The 19632-nt window shown below is 46.0% G+C and overlaps 3 protein-coding genes across 5 annotated transcripts in view; all 3 read left to right on the top strand.

Annotated features, from left to right (window-relative positions):
- The window catches only part of LOC135898191 (F-box/WD repeat-containing protein 7-like), a 39500-nt gene extending 27499 nt beyond the window's left edge, over positions 1–12001 (top strand). Inside the window, exon 11 of the mRNA XM_065427013.2 lies at positions 10552–12001. Within this exon, the coding sequence (XP_065283085.1) occupies positions 10552–10817 (266 nt within the window). The 3' untranslated portion in view covers positions 10818–12001. The remainder of the gene's footprint in view (positions 1–10551) is intronic.
- A 501-nt stretch (positions 12002–12502) lies between these two features.
- The window catches only part of Pfas (phosphoribosylformylglycinamidine synthase), a 39996-nt gene continuing 32866 nt past the window's right edge, over positions 12503–19632 (top strand). Inside the window, exons 1-2 of one of the 3 annotated variants that reach the window (XM_065427015.1) lie at positions 12503–12691; positions 17302–17591. In XM_065427015.1, the coding sequence (XP_065283087.1) occupies positions 17311–17591 (281 nt within the window). In that variant the 5' untranslated portion in view covers positions 12503–12691; positions 17302–17310. Of the gene's footprint in view, positions 12696–12728; positions 12774–17301; positions 17592–19632 lie in introns of those variants that run through there. The other 2 variants (XM_065427017.2, XM_065427018.1) reach the window with 2 other exon arrangements.
- On the top strand, positions 13045–16243 carry LOC135898194 (AP-2 complex subunit alpha-like). The gene has a single exon (XM_065427019.2). The coding sequence runs from the start codon at positions 13349–13351 to the stop codon at positions 16109–16111; it is 2763 nt and encodes a 920-aa protein (XP_065283091.1). The 5' UTR covers positions 13045–13348; the 3' UTR covers positions 16112–16243.

The following is a 19632-nucleotide window of genomic DNA, read 5'->3' as shown; positions in this document are numbered from 1 at the left end:
AAAGCTCCAGAAATATATTGAATTATGCATCATGCTGGCTTCAACACATTCAGTGTGGTCTTAGTGATGATTGTAATAATAATAATAATCATAATCTTATTCGTAACATGGCACTCTAGACAGCTTGCAAGACTAAATATAGGCTGATGCCTGTGCTGTAGAGCATCTGAAAGCCAGCCATCTACAGCAGGAATTTGCAGGGTGCCGAAGGCAGCCCCCCTCTATGTGCACACACACAAGCACACAGTCGACGGATGCACAACATGCAGGATTGCCAATTCAGTCCGGTCGCAAGAAAGGGGAGTCCAAGTGGCTGTTGGGGTAGAGAGAAAACTGTATGCCAGATATAAGCATGGAGTTGCGGTGTCAGGCCGCACAAGCGTGATGGGCTCTGGCTGTGCTGACTGCTTGTTCAAATGGACTGAAGAAAGATGAGTGCTGTCCAGAGAGCTGTCAAGCAACCTGCGCAATGGACAGACTAGTGCAGTGTTGCGCTGGTATTGCAGGGTGTGCCACTTAAGGGCTTTGCGGCAATCCTCATAGGCTTGTGGCGACCTAAACGGGAGTAGAGAGTGTATGTTGCCCAGCGCTGAACAAAATCAAGTTTATCAGCGACGTGAGTTTGGTGCAGGGACTATACTGATGAGCAGTACTCGAGCCGTGGCAGGATCATAGAGGTGTAGAGTGCTCGGAAAATCTCAGGTACACAGGGAAAGGAGACACGGAACACAAACCCAAGAATGCGACAATCCTTAGATAAAGTGCTGGTGACATATGCAGAAAAGTTGAGAGAAGGGCTGAATGTTAGACCCAGAATGGGAAGGGCCCGAACAGTCTTTATAGGGCTGCCTCCGAGGAAGAAGGTTGGACGCGCATTAGCTTTGTTGTGGCTGATACCCATGGCAGAATTTTTTGCAGTGCTACTACAAAGTTGGTTATTGTTGGCCCAGTCATTCACCTTTACGGAATGTATTTACTTCAAGCTCGTATGGAAGTGTTCACTTGTTGATCAGAGACATTCTGCAAAGACGCATCAGGAACTTGGTCTTGAGTTGATATTTTTCCTGACTGCAGTTTATAGTAGTGCAGCGAGAAACGCTGTAGTGGAAGCTGAAGAGATTTTGGCAACTTAAGTATACCGACTGTACAAAGCACAGATAACACCTTTTCACCTTCCCCGCAATGTGCTCGCACCATCTGCTCTCTCCATAAACAAAAAAGAGATCAAAAGCCAATTACAATTTGAATCAGTATGTGCTGCTTCTCAAGCAGGAATCGAAGCAATCCTGGTATGTATACGCAGCTGCATGCATAGGTCTTGCATGATGCAGGTCCTCCTATGCATTACACACAGGGCACATATTGCAAACAGGTCATTTCTTTTTGCAGTGCTCAAGTAAAAGGACACACTGACTCAAACATGACTGCGCTGTGTCACGTTTCCTTCAGTGCGCCAGTGTTCTTGAGAGCTGCACGAGCTATTTATCCCCAACTAGCCTATGCACTCGAAAAAAGTGAGTGAAGGAGTACTGTGAATTTGTACTGAACTGGATTCACATGCCGAGTAGAATAGCGCACTGTCAGCTGAAACAGACGGCATGGCTGATGACGCACATACTTGCCATTGTTCAGCTATTAGTGTCTTTCGCTTTCAAAAGTTACTGCCACTGGAAACAGCGCAGAGCTCCCCGCTAAACTTGGGTCACCTGATACCACACAAAACATGCCACGGTTCACCACCCGAAGTTCCACTTGGCTCATTCACCACAAGAAATCGGGAGTGCCATATTTTAAATCGTTGCAGTGCCAAACGGAACTGAATTCATTTCCCTTGACAGTTTTTCAGCTGGGCTCATTCACACGCCAGTTACAAATTTGATGAATGTGGTAGGCCTACGCGTAACATAAGCAACATCGGCGCTAGGCGAGTGCTGATTATCGAGACTGCGGAGTTCGGAAGCATGTTTCCATTCATTTCGAGCACGACATACAGTGGAATCTCGATTATACGAATCTCACGGGGTCACGAAAAATATTTGTATTAGCCAAAATTCGTATCATACAAACAATTAAAACTAGCAAAATTAAAGAGTCAGAGGTGAACTAACTTGGCACACGTACGTAAAAAAGCATTTATTTCTTGAAGAAAAAGCCCAATTTCCTTCTGCTTCTTTTTCTTTGTCAGGTCAATTAGCAGACTTTGTTCAAATCCATAAAAACGCATGCACGGGTCATCGCTGATTTAATGCGCGGCCATAGCACGCCTCAGAACTTCGAGCGCATGCAGCGTTTCAGCCGCCGGTGGTGGTCTTTTGCCGCTGCCCACGTCTAACACAAAGAACGCAGCCCGAAGCACAGCAGCCACTCCGTCCGATGGCACGCGGAACAGGAGGAAAAGCACAAAAGCAACAAAAGTGCCACCGCTTCAAACTCTTCGCGCCCAGTCGCGACCTCGGCCCGTCTGTCCGGCGCCGCGTCCGCGCCTCTGCACCAAAAGAGAGAGGGAGAAATCGCGTAACTGCGCTGTTCTCTTTCACTGCCGTCGGTGGGGCTCATGCTCGCGGTCGCGTCCGTCTGTGCGCTGGAATCGTGCCAACTGTGGCCTCTCCTTCGTGCAGCGGCGCAACCTCCTCCCCTCCTTTTTAGTAACCGGCGCGCCGGTTGGGGGCACAGCTGCGCATAGCAACTGTGACGTCACACAGTAGCGGTAGAAAGAGCGCGTGCGCGTCGGTGGTGGCAGCTGCACCGCTGCTCGTCCCGTTGCAGTCGGGTGAGTGAGACCCACAGCTCCGAAGCGGCCCAGCTATTGCGCGCCAAGCGGTTTGGGGAAGCGGCAGCGGACACGGGATTCCCCCAACACTAAACGCCAGCGAATGCGCATGCGACGAATGAACATGTCACCAGATGCGAAACCAAAGGAGGCAGAATGGAAACGCCAACAGCAACTGATTAGATCGCCGGGTACCAAAGGCAGGGAAGCAGAACGAAAGCGGCAGCAGCGACAGGCGATATCGCCGAATGCCAAAGCGAATGAATTGGAGCGCAGATGGCAGCAGCGACCGGCCATTTCACCGAACAAGAAAGCCAGGGAAGCGGAGCACAGACGGCAGCAGCGTCTGGCTTTCGCCAAGCACACTTTCAAATTTCCAAAATGTCTTCGGTAATTTTCGTATCAACCTACGCGAGTTGGAAATTGATTCGTAACAACCGTTCTCTAGCACGTTGCAAAGTAATAGGGCTCGGCCAGGACCACAGAAAAATTCGTTTCATCCAGAAATTCATATGAGCCGTGATCGTATCAAGATTCCACTGTAACACAGATACACCAAGCACAGACATTGCGGCAAACGGGATTCGGTTGGATTTGTTCGCCGTCATTAGATGTCGGTTCGGATCCACGTCGCACTGCCACAACCTACGGTTGTCGGTAGTGTCATTGTCGGCCTACTATCACAACACTGCCTTTCAGTGCCTCCACGCGTTGATGAACTTCTAGCAGCGGCAGTTGACAAAATCTCTGTGCGTCGCCACACTTTGCCCTGTTCCCGACCAATGCTTTTGACACATTGGTGCGTGCCGAAGCTTGCCGACGCATGCCAGTGGTTAGGCCTAAATGGTACTTTCGGTGGATCAAAATCATGCACCGCAATATCGACTGGCCGAAAGGCAGCCTGGCAGCTCTCACTACACTGCTGCTACTACTGCATACTGCACACACTGCATCGTAAAGTCTGCACTCGGCGCAGGTTCGATAACACTGAGCATCAGAGAAATTAAAAGCATCTGTTTTGTGATTATAGAGCGGAACATTCTCAGTGGTAATTACTTAGTTACTGAAGTTGGCATCAAAGATGTTCTTTGAAAAGTGGCACACACCTACTAGCACATACCCCAGTTAGCCGAGTTGGTATCAAATGGGTTCATTAAAGAGGAGCACAGACTGAGAGGCATTATACACAGTGTTCTATGTCAGTGTTAAAGAGATTCATTTAAGAGTGGTGCATGCCCACGTCCCATACCAAGTCCTACATCCCCAATAAACCATGTCAATGTCAGAGACATTCATTCAAGAGCGGCACATAGGTACGCAGTGCTGTATACCCAATAGCACAAGTTGGTCCAACGGTTTTACTCCACGGACACCACAAACAACTAGTTCTAGAAATCAGACTGCTGCTTCACCACCTCATCGAGCAAGGACACGACATCACGTTACAGTGGATTCCAAGCCTCTGTAGCATAGTGGGCAATTAACATGCCGATGCAGCAGCGCGATCTGTGCATGAGGAGGGCTTGCAAGACTCCGTTTCATTCTCAAGAACAGATGCTGCAATGAAAATTTGTGTGCTTGCAAATGAAGCTATAAGATCTTTATGGAACACACAAGCTTGAAGCACACACGTCTACACCGACCGGACCTGTCCCTTTGACTTCAATCCCATCTGGACTGTCTCGACTCGAGACAGCGGTACTTTGCCAACTGTGGCTTGGTGTTGTTTTTACAAGATCTTTCGCTTTCGAGTCAGCATGGATGAGAGTGTAGCTTGCAATCACTGTGGCGGCAAGGAGGCTATAGAACACGTACTTTGCCACTGTCCTCGATACAGCGCGCACTGGCTGTCACTAGCAGCCGTATTGACACGCTTGACGGCAAGTCACTTTCAGAACAGACAGTCTTGGCATGCCAGCCTGAACTGTCATCGCACCGAAAGTCGATCAAGGCTTTGTTGACCTTTTTACGTGGCAGTGGTTTATTAGAAAGACTATAATGATCCAATTCCGCCCCCCCCCCCCTTCTTTTTCACGGCTTTCTTTTGTCACCGCTTTTCTTCCCATCTTTACTTCCCCTTTCCCTTCCCCTCTGGTTAACCTCCCTGCCTTTCTCTCATTTGCATCTCTCTCTCTCTCTTTGGTCCAACGGTTGGTTTCAAACACTGTTCCCTCAACCCAGGAGCCCTGTGCTCTACCCATTTTATGGACTACCCCGTGACCCAGGTTTGCGGGAATATAGAGACGTATATAGCGTATTTACTCGATTCTAAGCACCCTCTTCTTTTCACGATCACGATGCCCAAAGTGAGGGGGGGTGCTTAGATTGGAAAAATCTAGAATGATCCCCCCTCCCTCCTTTCGCTGTGACATCATGACGATACGGGTGCGAGAAATAACATGCGAGAAATAACATGTTATTTTGCAAACATTCAAAAGAAAAATCGGTGCAGACAGTGAACCCACCGATTGTATCGGATGCTCAGTTGCTATCACTGCCACTCGAGTTCGTCGCACTGCTTGAACCGCCGCACTCGGTATCCCACAGCAGGTCGTCTTCCGTTCCGTCGAAGCGGTTTGGGATCGAGCACTTCTTAAGGTTTTACCACAACGTCCACTTGGACCCGCTTCCACACGTCCGAAATTCACTTTGCCATAGTTGATGAAGACGCTTTCTGCAGCTTTCGCCGTACAGCCGTACAGTCCGGCTGTACGGCGTACTCGAGCCGCGGATGCCGTGCCACCTCGGGAGGCCGACGGCTCCGGCTCGATGGCAGAGGGAGCAAGCGCGCTTGGCGGCCTTGGCTACACGCTCTTCCTAACAAATAGGGGGCGTGCTTAGGTTCTCATGCAAACTTTTTTCCCAGTTTTCTCTCGAAAATAGAGGGGAGTGCTTAGAATCTGGGGGTGCTTAGAATCGCGAAAATACGGTAGTTAGATAGGCACGCACCTACACACACAACACACACAAACACAGTTAGCCCCTGCCGGAAAGTGCATGAAGTACCCAAAGAAAACTAATCGCATTTACACAATCCACAACAAGCAATTGCATGCCCCCCATAAGCCTGTGTTTGTGCTCCCAGTGGAGTTGAGCAATATACAGTTGAACCATGATATGATGAACTTCAGTATAACGAAATTCTCAGTATAACGGAGTATTAACTTTTGATAGCCTTTTGTCCATAGAACACCGTGCAATTAGAACCTCAATGCAAAAAAGTGTCTCTGTATGCAATTTCAATATAACAAAATTTTGCTTCTGCAGCAAAGGAATGCCGACACAGTGGAAATTTTCACGGATGCAGATGGTCCAGTGATTAAATTACAAGCGGCTGCTTGCAAACGCACCTCTCAAATTGCCCATGGCCTAACAAGAGTGACCCCGAAGTGAAGCCGCATCATTTTCCACGTAAAGTCCAAGTGCGATAAGATCCTACTGCGCCCCATGCACTTTGTGCTTCAGATGCGAGTGAAATTGTGCGAGGGTAAGAAAGAAAGATGGTGACTTCCTGCGTGAGTGCCACCTCCCTGCACTAGCAAAGTGAAAGAGGGGCAGGGGAGGCAGCTCGCAGTAACGCGATCAAGCGAGCGCGAGGGGCGGCTCATAGGGGTGTTAAGTTAACGTGCACTGTGATTTCTGTCACGGGCCTCGGCCATGGCTGCCCATGGCTGTCGCCCGGCTGCGCATGCGTGCAGCCGCACACCCTGCTTTAGAGGTAATCTGCCATGTGTGCAAAGAGTAGGCGTTCCGAGGTGGCCTGGCATCGTGCAAGATGTCTTCCCGTGCGTTAAGCATTGAAGGTTGCATAATCAAGTTTCGCTAACCCTTTGGAGCGAGAGGCAGACCAAGCATTCGCTCCCCACTGCCAGCGCTTTTCATGATAGCATCATCCCAGTTCTGGCTTTGCTTAATTCATACTGTCTGTGTGAAGATGTCACTGATGTGTCATGAAACCGTGTCATTCGTCGTTGACTCCCCAATCAAAATGAATTATTTTCTCATTCAAATTTGCTTTTTTCGATTGCCCGATAATTCAGAAAATTCTGCAGCTTCTTTCTGTGTAAGAGAAATTGATTAGTGACTGTACTTATTTGCATGAAAGGTCAAATTTCAATACAACGAAATTTTGATAAAATTGCCGATTTTACGTACTCCGTTACATCGAGGTTAGCAGTATAAGTGCAGGAGGGAGCGGTTGGCCACCACTGGCTTTGGTTGTGGAAAGAAAAGAGAGGATGTCCCCTTACGTCTTAAGAGTTCCCTAAAAAAATTGTTAGGCGGAACCCCTGCACCAATGTCTATGAGAGCTGCAAGCATGTCGGTTCAGCCAGCATGGGAATGACTCTGTCTTCAAATGAATTTGTGACTTTGCAAATTGAACCTTTTCAAAAAAAATATTGCATTATGGATGCAACGATTTGCAAGGATAATGCGTGCGCGCAGAGTCTTAATTACCTTCTGCATTTAGAGAAATGGGATTCCTTCGAAATTTAGGCCAGTAAAGGCAAATAAAGCATAGCAGCCAAAGCCACAAAAACCTCTGAAAACACAAGCACGAAGGTCAGACATCTATATTTCTTGGTAGCTGAATGATGGCAGTGCCAGAGTTTCTAGTAATTTTGGAGGAGACTATGCCTCACATGGACATAATCACGACTGTGAATGTGAAATTGTACCTGGAAATTTAGATAAGCAGGTTCAGTGATTCTAAGAATGATCTCTATTCTAAGGTATGACCTAGAAACCACTATCTTGAATCGCACTACAACTTCCACCACACGGAACCCATCCTGACAGCAGCAGTACCCTTTTGAAATCAGAGTTGCCATTTCTGAGGCTAATATGCACATACTAGGGCATTTTAAAAAAATAATAATAAAAAGTTCCAGCAGAACCCATCTCGTGATTAAACATTTCGGCCCTGAATTTTTTTCATTTAGACAGTGATTTTTATGCTTGACATATTTAATGTCAAAAATCTTTCATAAGCATGATAAAAAAAATGGAAATTTTGTAATTTTTGCCAAAGTGATGATATGACGTCAAATGACAACACCAGTGCTCTAAAGTTGCAGATTAACACACAATATGGTCTGTGAAAAACACAGCTTTCCTATATTTCATGTTGCAGGGACTGAAAAAGTTGGATGTTATTTCTGTCAGCCTTTATAAATAAATATAACTGTGCCAAGTAAAACGAAGCTTCTCACAGGTGTCGTGACCTCCTGTTTTAGGTCCCATCGTGTGCCGAGTGCTTGATAATCGTAGGCCAAGCTCCTCGAAGCGATCTTCAGCTTCTTTTTCATCTAGCAAACAGGTTATGCACATGAGTTCAATGAGTATTCTTCTTCGTTTATATGAATTAATAATTTACATGTACTGAAATTTCATATAGGGTTATCACATTTTCAGCTAAATGACAGTCCTGAACAAGCAGTTATGCTCAAAAACAACCAAAATGCAGCAAAAGCAAAGTGACTACTGCTTATCTCCATCTCACAGCCACTGAGCCCTGGTGGGGTGGAAACTTTTACACCACAAAATGAGCTGTTATATGAGCTGTGAAAAGTGCCTTGCTCAATCCCCCCCCCTCCCTTTTTTTTTCTTTTTTTGCTTGAGCTGCAATTTAACATATTTTCATTGTACAATAAAATTATCAAGCCACATGCCCAATTTTTATGGCTTTGATAACGTCCTAAAATGAAACGAAGGGCATTGCTGCTACTATTGGTTTTTTAGTTTGATTTTTCCATAAAACCATTCGACCCACAGCCCCATTCAACCTACAGTCGCCTCTCAGCAATGCTAGCTTCACGTCGAAAGCTTAACTATTTCTATTTATTTTGTTTCATAAGTTGTGTGCTACATTTTTTGTAATGTCAAGTGACACCACTAAGGTTGAAAATGTGAATGTTGGTGTTAATGCGAGTAGCATTGAAGCAATCTAGCGACACTATATTATTGCCAATGCCAAAAAGCATCGTGTATGAGGCACGTATGCAGTCAGGCTCCTCTCTCATGCTTTCCACTAGACATCTTGCGCCATCTAGCACACAAAGTCCATGTCTGGCACTTGTGTGAATATACCCTATAGTCAGGCAAGAATTTCTTAAATATAATTTACGATGCAGGTTCAATTCCAACCAGCACCAGATAAATTTTAGATTTTTTTGTCATTGAAGAGTGGCACACATCAAATGACCCAAGTTGGTGTCAAGGAGGTTCGTTGACGAATGGTGCATGCCTAGAGCCACATGTCTAGTGACCCAAGTTAACAGGAAAGAGGTTCATTGAAGAGCTGCGATAACCCAGTGTCGCACACTCGGTAACACAAGTTTGTCCGACCGTTGTTTTCAAACCCGGTTCCATCAGCAGAACAGTCCCATGCTCTACCCAATGGACCACTGGCCCACATTGACGGAAAAATGGCTAGGCACACAGATAGGTAAACACCTGAAGACGCATGAAGTATCCTAAGAACGCTAATCGCAATAAAAAATTGTATCACCAGCTGTGAACATGGATAGGAACGAGACACGTGTCATCTTTCCTTATTCTGATAGTGTTTAGCAATCTGATATGGCATGTTCTCTTCTGTTTTTAATTCTGCATAACAGTATACCAGGAAATGGAAATGAAGCTAAGGGCTATTCAGCCTGATGCAACTTCGCCATTCCAAAAAATAATAATTCAGTGACAGACAAATACTTTTGATTTGATATGACCACCTAAGGTTTGTAGGTTAGGCTGAGACGTTAGCTATCGAGAGGGTTATGGTAGGTACAGAGAGGGTTATGGTAGGTACATTTCCTCTATTTCTGAAGTAGTCACCATTGATATAATTAAAACATTAAAAACACACTTTAAAGGGACTAACGATTTTTAAGAACCCAGTTTTTTAATGGCGCAACTAAAAGCTCACCCTCAGAAGTGTTTACACCTGTAATGGTTGCTTCCAAAAGTGCGTGCGTATTTTGTAAGCAAAATTTTTCAATCTGAGCAGCCTCAAAAAAGGAGAGTAAATTATGAACGCCGTCCGTCCTGCTTTTACAGGTGTGTGTGTGACTGTGATTAAACGCCTATGTTTTGACCTTTTCAACCACTCTTGAAAATAATAAGCTGTTACAAAAGCTGTTACAATAAGCTTACACTGTTCCGCAGACATTTCTTATATATTTGTACCATATTTTTCACCAAGTACACGCCTACATCATGGCTGGCTGGCCTTGGGCGTCATTATTCTGTCTATAGACTAGCCAAGTGAACTTCCCGAAAACGAAGTGTAAGTTAGAAAAAACTTGTTGTAGGATAAAGTGTACTGAAGTTCAGTACTAATAAATTGACCAGGAACCGCATACAATACAAGGTCACGTGATAGGCATCTTATGCATCCTCATGTTTTTGCCGCATGGGGTGCCAAAGATCATTTCTTGCAACTTTTGATGAAGAATTAAAAATATAAATCCACATTTAATGAGAAACACGGGGCTCATTTTAGCCAATACAATAGGCGGCATTTTCCATCAAAGTGGTTATCTCAATTCATGTTCTGAGTCTTTAACATTTGTCTTGCCTGTTCATTCTTGGCATGCTAAAATCAGGCAGCCTGCAGGAAAGTTTAAGGACACACGCTCATTTTCCAGGAACATGGTCTGTTTTCCTTATTATATTAATATTACATTTGCCATAACAAACTCACTTCTAATTTTTTGCTGCTTCACTTGCAGCCAGGGAAAGATGGGCCTCAATGACACTGATTTTTCGAACCCCAATTTCAGGAGCCCACAAGCACCAGAGTGCAGTGACATGCCTCCAGTTTAACTCCAAGTTTGTGGTCACCTCGTCGGACGATGGCACTGTGAAACTGTGGGACTTGCGCACGGGTGAATTCCTGCGCAACCTCGTGGCCCTGGAGTCTGGTGGATCGGGGGGCGTCGTGTGGCGCCTTCGTGCTTCCTCGACCAAGCTAGTGTGCGCAGTGGGCTCGCGGAATGGCACAGAGGAGACAAAGCTGCTGGTATTGGACTTTGATGAGCCTAAGTGACAAGCCGTTCACTGCAGCGTATGTTACCTCCCAGCATCCCTGACAAGTGCCAAAGGAAACAGGCTGCGTGCACTTAGCATGTGTGCCAGTCAAGGGCTCCTTGCCATAGGAGCTTGCCAATCCCCACTCCCTCACTGCCCCAGCTTTTTAAGTGTGGGAAGATTGTGTCATGGCAGCAAGACTTTTTATTGTGGTGCCTCTGCTGCAGTGCTCCGTCAACTCTCATTTGTCTTTTCTTCTATTTTTCTGGGAAACAGTCTCCGGAAGAACTGTTGTGGTGCAGTGCTGCGACCAAGAAGTGTGATGTGCCTGCCTATTGCGCGCTCTTGCCAGTACAGAACTTGTTTCACTCAGTGACATTGTACCATTACTTTTTTTTCCCCCTGTGCGAGAGATCGTGGACCTGAACAGTGTTCATGTCTAATAGTAGGTCCCGGCCGGCAGCAAGCCTTTTGTGCCATTACTGCTCAAGCTTTGTGTCAAGGCCACTGCAATTAGTTGGCGGCAAGAGTTGTCATACAGCCTAGGTGCAGGGGTGCGGCCCTTCCTTATACAGCAAAGAATCATGCCCTGAAGTTGCATTTTATTTTCTCTCCCCTTGGACATGGGGGAACACCTCCTATATTTATTTGATTTGGGCAAAGTGCCGTCCCTTTTGACAACTGTGGTGCAAGTGCCTCAGCACCCAAGAACAATTGGTGGGGCTTTAGTAGGAGTAGCGTCTCTTTATTTTTCCGAATCTTTAGAGATGATAAAGACGCATGCTTTGTCTTTTCCTCTCCATACCCCCATCCAATTTTTTTTCCCTCAAGAGCTCCTGGAGAAGATTTCTTGAAAGTACATGCCTTTTGTTTCCTTTCTTGGCAAGCCGTACAGTCGCTCCAGTGTGTTTTCTTAAGACTTGTGTATGGACTTGTAGGATGTTGGGTTGGTGGTATTGTGCCAGTGGACTTAGTTTGGGTGGGTTCAGCTCATCGTACTGGATGCACTAACTTAAATAAGAGGAATTGGCGCGGGGCGCCATTACTTTTGACTGCCATGCTTCTTGCTGTACATTTTGTTTGTTCCGTGAACTAATTATTCCTTCTCTTTGCGTTGTACATTGCTGTATATTCTCTGCTGTCTGCAGGTTTGTTTTATAGTTGTTGACTAAAGGCAAAGTAAAGCTAATTGTTTCACCTGTACTGCTTGAAATCAATTCAAGCCGTGGTGTGTACGGCTTGATTCTCCTGCTTGACACTGGAACATTGAGACACTTCTTTACTTTTGTTTAGTCATGCCTAATTTACACTGCTACAATTGAATTCGCATTTGAAGGTTACTTCTGGTTGTGTGCTAAAACGTTTGAGGAGACTCGTGTGTATTTTACATTATCCGAAACGGTAACGGATAGCTAGCTATATTTCCGAATCTCCTATAACATATTACATAACTTTTTCCCACGCGTGCGCGTGAGATTGTAAAGTACCTGCAATATCTTAAATATGTGCACCGTCCGCCACGGTGCTGCTGGATATCTTGAAATGTAGCGGAGCGAAAAAGCATTTCCCGGTTTCGAGCACTTTCAGTTATTTAGACTGCTTCACGCAGCGCTACATCTTGCATGTAAGCTGTTGGCTGATAAGATCAAGCATGGCGTGATTTCGCTGTCTGGCCAGCAATCGTGTTTATAAGTGCAAAGCTAGGACGGCTAGAGCGGGGAGCGCCCGAAGGAAAACGTTATCGTTCAAGTGGTGAGGAGGTTCGTACGACCAGACGCAAGCACTATCTGCGTAGCCGGCGGCGGTCAAATCAAGGCCGGGTGAAACCTTGCGTCTCGTCCAACGAAGAAGCTAAGCCAGTCGAGACGCGTCCTCCAAGGGATACGACTGAAGGTAGGTGAGCATTCATTTATGTAGACAGTAACAGGTTGGCATTACGATCCGACTTGTGCTGCTCTTAAATCATTGCAGGAAGGTAAGGCATGTTACGAAAAGCTTTATTTTTTTCGTTTCGCCAACGCTTTGGCGACGCTTACTAATTGAGATCTTGCAGCTGTCGTTTTAGGAGGTCTGAAATGCGATATCTTTATTTGTCGCTATCGCTTATCTGTAACGTAATAACATAGTTCCCGGCAAGAAAAATAAAAAGAATACTGCCCAAACCAAACGAACACGTCAGACGATGCTTCATTTGAGGTGCGGTGCAAACAAGCAACAGCAAAACAATTGAGCACATTTTTCGTTTCGGAGGGCTGTGAACCATAAATTAACCCGCCTACATTTAATCATTTAATACCGGAGCGGCAGCGACCCCATTGGGCGACCATGTCGCATCAGACACGTGACTGCATTCCTCTCAAGGATGGCAGACGAGGGGCGGTTTGAGGGGTGTGCTCGCGGCTTCATGCAGGGCTGCTCTTGGGGTATGCTTTGCGGCGAGTCGTATTTCGGTGTCATCAAGTCGTGCTGAGCTGACGGGAGCGCTCTTCGTGGGCAGCTGAGTCGTCAACAGTTTGTTCGGAAGCGAGAAAGCAGTCCGTAAAGCTCACGATGCCGCCGGCAAAAGGGGACGGGATGCGGGGCCTGGCCGTGTTTATTTCCGACATCCGCAACTGCAAGAGCAAGGAAGCCGAAACGAAGCGAATCAACAAAGAATTAGCCAACATTCGGTCAAAGTTCAAGGGCGACAAGACGCTGGACGGCTACCAGAAGAAGAAGTACATTTGCAAGTTGCTGTTCATCTTCCTTCTAGGGCACGACATAGATTTCGGTCACATGGAGGCGGTAAACCTCCTCAGTTCGAACAAATACTCCGAAAAGCAGATAGGATACCTTTTCATCCTGGTGCTTATGAATGCCAAAGACGAACTCATGCGCCTTATCGTGCAGTCCATCAAAAACGACCTGGGGTCTCGCAACCCCATTCACGCCAACCTCGCTCTTCAGTGCGTCGCCAACATGGGCAACGTGGAGATGGCCGAAGCGTTCGGCCGCGACATTCCCAAACTATTGGTGTCTCCTGACACCATGGACCAAGTCAAGCAGAGCGCCGCGCTGTGCCTCCTGCGCCTTCTCCGCACCCTGCCCGACGTCGTGCCCGGGGGCGAGTGGACCTCGCGCATCATCCACCTACTAAACGACCAGCACCTGGGCGTCGTCACAGCCTCTGTCAGCCTTATCGACGCACTGGTCAAGAAAAACCCGGAGGAGTACAAGGGATGCATTCCTCTTGCCGTGTCGCGGCTGAGTCGCATCGTGAACGCCTCGTATACGGACCTGCAGGACTACACCTACTATTTCGTACCGGCGCCTTGGCTGTGCATGAAGCTGCTGCGGCTGCTGCAGAACTACCCGCCTCCCGAGGAGCCTAGCGTGCGGGGTAGGCTCAACGAGTGCCTCGAATCTTTACTCAACAAGGCGCAGGAACCGGCCAAGTCGAAGAAAGTGCAACACTCGAACGCTCGCCACGCTGTGCTGTTCGAAGCCATCTCGCTTATTCTGCACATGGATCGGCTTGGAGCGCTGCCTGAGCCACACCTCCTCATTCGCGCTTGCAACCAGCTTGGCCATTTCCTGCAACACCGAGAAACCAACTTGCGTTACATGGCGCTCGAAGGGCTCTGTCTTTTAGCAACATCGGATTCGTCGCACGAAGCCGTCAAGAAACACCAGGAGACCGTGGTAGCTGCTTTAAAGATGGAGCGTGACGTCAGCGTCCGTCAGAAGGCGGTGGATTTGCTTTACGCCATGTGCGATCGCACCAATGCGCAGCTCATTGTAGGCGAGATGTTGAGCTACCTCGAGACTGCAGACTATGCCATTCGTGAGGAGATGGTGCTTAAGGTAGCCATCCTTGCTGAGAAGTATGCATCAGACTATGCATGGTATGTTGACGTAGTGCTCAACCTCATTCGTGTGGCAGGTGATCATGTTAGTGAAGAAGTTTGGTACCGTGTCGTTCAAATTGTAGCCAATCGGGAGGATGTCCAGGGTTATGCAGCCAAAGTTTGCTTCCAGGCACTTCAGGCACCAGCCTGCCATGAAAATATGGTCAAAGTAGCTGGCTATATTCTTGGAGAGTTTGGCAACCTCGTTGCCGGAGACCAGCGCTCTGCCCCGGCAGTTCAGTTCCGCCTGCTTCATTCCAAGTACCACCTGTGTAGCGCTCCAACACGTGCCCTTTTGTTGACCACCTACATCAAGTTTATTAACCTTTTTCCCGAAATAAAGGCTGAAATCCAAGAGGTGCTGCAAAGTGACAATAATCTTCGCTGTTCCGATGCTGAGCTGCAGCAGCGCTCAGTTGAATATCTTGGTCTGAGTCGTATTGCTTCATCTGATGTGCTTGCCACTGTTCTGGAAGAAATGCCTCCTTTTCCTGAGAGAGAGTCATTTATACTTGCAATGCTAAAACGTAGAAAGCCTGGTCTTAAAGAAACTACATGTGAAACTGCTCCACCGCCAACACCACCACGATCTGTAGAGAGCAGTGCTAAGTTGCTCGTGACCAATGGAGGAGGTGTGGAGGCTGACCTCTTGGGACTTGCAATGCAGCCTTCTGAGGAGCAATCCCAACCTGTTGCTGCACCTATTAGTGCTGAGGATGGTCTTCGAAAAATGGTGTTGCGCAATGCTGGTGTCCTGTTCGAGAATGACATCATTCAAGTTGGCGTCAGAGCCGAGTTCAAGCAGAACCTCGGCCGTCTTAGCCTCTTCTATGGCAACAAGAGCACCTTTCAGCTGCAGGGTGTGACATCTACTGTGTCCTGCCGTGGAGACCAAGCAACCAAGCTTTTTGTGCAGGCCAAGCCAGTCGAGAAAGTAATCGATGCTGGCTCCCAAATTCAACAGATTGTCAGTGTAGAATGCCTTCAAGAGTTCCAAGAACCTCCAGAACTGTTGGTTCATTTTCTTTATGTTGGTAGTGCTCAGTCTGTGTCCCTTAAGCTTCCTGTCTTCCTAAACAAGTTTTTCGAGCCAACAGCCATGACTGCTGAAAGCTTTTTTGCTCGCTGGAAAAACCTTTCAGGGCCACTGCAAGAAGAGCAAAAAGTATTTCGGGCACGGTTTCCCATGGAAGCTGCGGCCATCAGAACAAAGTTGGAAGGTTTTGGCATGCAGCTGCTTGAAGCTATCGACCCAAACCCCAACAACTATGTCTGTGCTGGTATTGTGTGCACACGTGGCCAACAGGTCGGGTGCCTTATGCGGCTGGAGCCCAATGTAGAAGCTCGCATGTTCCGTCTAACTGTTCGTGCCAGCAAAAGCCATGTTGCAAAAATCATGGTTGACCTTTTGTATGAGCATTTGTAACAGCACCACTCATTGTGCCCACTGTTGGCTAAGAGAAATATACACATTCTTTATAATATATGCTGCTCATCATTTTTCACAAATAAGATGCTCCAAGGTGCCTTGTTAGCAAATAAATCCCTTTTTGTTACAGTGTTGTTTCTAATTGTGTGTTCCTGCTGCTGGTGAAGCATGTTGAAGCATCAAGGGTCTGAAACATGACTTTAATGCGCTGTTTTGTGGCTATTGTGTCAATTGCTCAACTGTGGTGCAGATGCCTTGATGCTGTGTCATGGGTATGGCAGCTGGCAGGCACAGCCACATTTGGACAGCACATGTAGTAGGCACTAAACAGGGGCTTGATAATGTTTTTTTTATTGTTAAATGGTTGTTCCCATATTTTGAAGTGGCCTGCAGCTGTAAACTGATTGCACACTCGAATCTATCGATGCATAGTGAATAAAGAGCCCCCTAAAATATATGTTGAGCCGCAAAATTTTGTTAACCTTGAGTTAGCCACCAACTAGATCATCCTTAGTGCTGTGCTCTTGACATGCCAAGAGGTTTAGCTGGAATAAAGTTTGTAAAATATAAATGGGAGGCTTAGAAAATACATGCAAGCACTGACAATTGATAGCTGGTAGCTTTATTATGGCTGCAGTATGCATTTACAGCGTGCCTTTTCATTTTGACATCATGGCAGAGAGATGGCATTGTGAGGACATGTGGCACAGCTGTAAACTGGATGAGTAGACTGATATACCACAAAACAATTATAAGGGACAAGTTAATGACTGGGGGCCATGCACACTTGAATTACCCATTTGCTCAATGCAATGGCCTGTCACTTTCTCTTGTCCCATCATTTCATCACATTGTTTCAGCTAGTTTCTGCCAAAATCTAAGTATTAAGAGAGGCACACAGATTCATGAAAAGTGGGCCTGATGACCCTACTTTTGTTGGACTTTCCACGCAGTCGTCACATCTGACATGTAATAGAAACGCGAGTTAATGGGCAAGACAAGCCCAATCAAGGACAGCTACAAGCTTTTTATGTGCACATGTTTTGCACAGACGCTAGCTAGAAAACATACCCAGAGCAGAATGGCAACAATTTCCTCTCCTTGTGTCTTTGTAGGCTGGTTGCTTTTAGCAAAATATAAGGATATTTGCACAAAGCACTTTATGGCCTACGACCTCCCCTTCCCAGGCAGAAACCATGGCTATTCTATGCTTCTACCAGTCGCCTGCCCTTTCGGACAGTGCTCTGAAGGGCAAGCTAGCTGCAATCAATGGGGCCCTTGGTCAAGACGCTGCCAAAGAGCTGCTGACTGAATACTGCTTCTATATTCAACTGCAAGGTCAGAAAGCTCTTGATCAAGAGCAACTAAAGCGCCTTATTTGGCTCCTTACTCCTGGATTCAAGATTCACCTTGACCAGCATACAAGCCTGCAAGAACAAAAAACTCTAGCGAACCTTCTTGTTGAAATTGGCCCGAGGTGAGCTGAAATCGTTTTACCTTCAGGATCGTGCTTAATGGCTGGGTTACTATGTGGTTTGCTAAGTAAAAACAGTGTGAAGTCATTTCTTTGCTATGTGTCCCATCTTAATATTTTTCTCTTAGTAGGCTATACAGTATCATTCAATATGAGCTGCAACACAGTGCCTGTAGTCCAAGGGACCCCAAGACTGCAGTGGTGCCAACATAAGAAAAGTTTGCCTAATAAATACTTGTAATTGAAAAAGTATTTAGTTCTTCCATTTTTTTATATGTCGGTGTTGCCATGCAGTCTTGGGGTCCCTTCAACCTTGAGCGCCGTGTTCCAGGTCATATTGAATGAGCCCGTACTTTATCTGATTTGTCAGCAAGCATGTGCATTTTTGTTTGGCAACCTTAAACCAGCCTTCATTTTACTTTTCCACAGCTGTTGGGCCATGTGTAATTAGTGTTAGGTTCTTTCAAGTAACTTAGTAAAAATATTGCAAGTGTAACCGTGAAGGTTTTGGGGGGAAAGCATCGACTGGTATTACTGGTTTAAGAGTGGAAGTCAATTCCTCGTTTGTTCCTTTCATTTCATGCAGACCCAAACCATTGCAAGCTGTAAAAACAAGGCAGATCGATTGTTGAAGGAAAAACCACTCGCCACAGTCTCAAACCAGTCAACACAACGACTCATTCCTTCTCTGGGCGTCTTACTATATGTTTACCAGTCGTTATGGTGTAAACCTTCTCTTTTTGTCTTTTGTGACTGGTTTTTCCTTCAACTATATATATGTACTAACTGGCCCAGATTTCAACCCCGCTGCAGATCGATTGTTCCCATTTGGAAATTTTAATCTGGATTGCCTATCATAACAAGCTTTAGGAATTCTGCAGTCTTGTATATATTTGTTAATATTGGCACCTGTTTGTAATTTCTTTTACTGGAATTCATTATCTTTTTTTTTAATGGGTATATAACCGTCAGTGCTTAATTCATATCTTATTTATTTGAGATTCGCGCCAATTTACACCATTTTTAGTACTTGTGAAAATTAGGAATTATTACTGAACTAATGATTATGGCCAGCATCAAAAACTAATAGCTTATTATTACTAACCCATCTCACTGCTTTTATTGCTAGTGTGTAAATGTCCCAGCGTTTCTTTTTAATTCGTTTTTCAGCAAGAGAAAACACTGTACCCCCTTAATTCAATATGTAGCCAAGGCTTCACATTCCTATACCCTCGCAGCCTAAACCTTTTAACAGTTCAGCTTAAAACTGACATGTAACTTAAAACCGACATTTAAAAACGCAGTAGCTTTATTTCCTCTTTAAGGATAGCATGTTGGAATGCTCTGCTTGGATATGTTTGTTCATTGCCACTAATTATTTTTGTCTGCACATGGTATGTGTTGTTTTTCCTGCTCCTGCAATTTCGCCAGTGGAACTGCAGTGTGTGTGTGTGTGTGTGTGTGTGTGTGTGCGCGCGCGCGTGCGTGCGTGCGTGCGTGTGTGTGTGTGTGTGTGTGTGTGTGTGTGTGTGTGTAACAAACATAACTGCATAGCCAATTGAAGAAGACATAAGGTTCACAGGAAGATGGAGGCTTGAAGCAATAAACTGTGGCTGAACGAACAATGCCACAGGTTAGAGTCAACATTTCAACAAGAGGACTTGTCTACATCCTGATGAAGATGAGTCAGTCTCCTTGTCCAAACATTGCTTTGAGGATGAAGCATTCCCTTGTGGAGCCACTGTTGATTATACGGTTGAGCCTCTCACATTCGGCATGGAAATACCATTGCGATATCAGACATTTGTTATACACACAAATTCATTGCACACTGATATCTTCAAGAAACACTGAAGATTTACTTTGTTATATTCAATAATTCATTATGTCCAAGCTCGTTATATCGACATGTGACTATATAGCAATCTGAGAGCTTTAGTTGAGCACTTGCATGCAGCTCTTGCAATAACACTGTGAAATGTTTCATTCTAGGCTAGAATAGTGCTGTTCGCCATATTATATGTGTAATGTAACTGGTTTGCAG

Source organism: Dermacentor albipictus, chromosome 3, assembly GCF_038994185.2.
Source record: "Dermacentor albipictus isolate Rhodes 1998 colony chromosome 3, USDA_Dalb.pri_finalv2, whole genome shotgun sequence".
In the NCBI taxonomy this organism is placed as follows: Eukaryota; Metazoa; Arthropoda; class Arachnida; order Ixodida; family Ixodidae; genus Dermacentor; species Dermacentor albipictus.
Note: the sequence above shows the minus strand (reverse complement) of the source record. Positions and strands in the feature narration are given on the sequence as shown.

Bases quoted from the DNA above. Each gene is read 5' to 3' on its own strand.
- LOC135898194 (XM_065427019.2), top strand. From the start codon at position 13,349: ATGCCGCCGGCAAAAGGGGACGGGATGCGGGGCCTGGCCGTGTTTATT.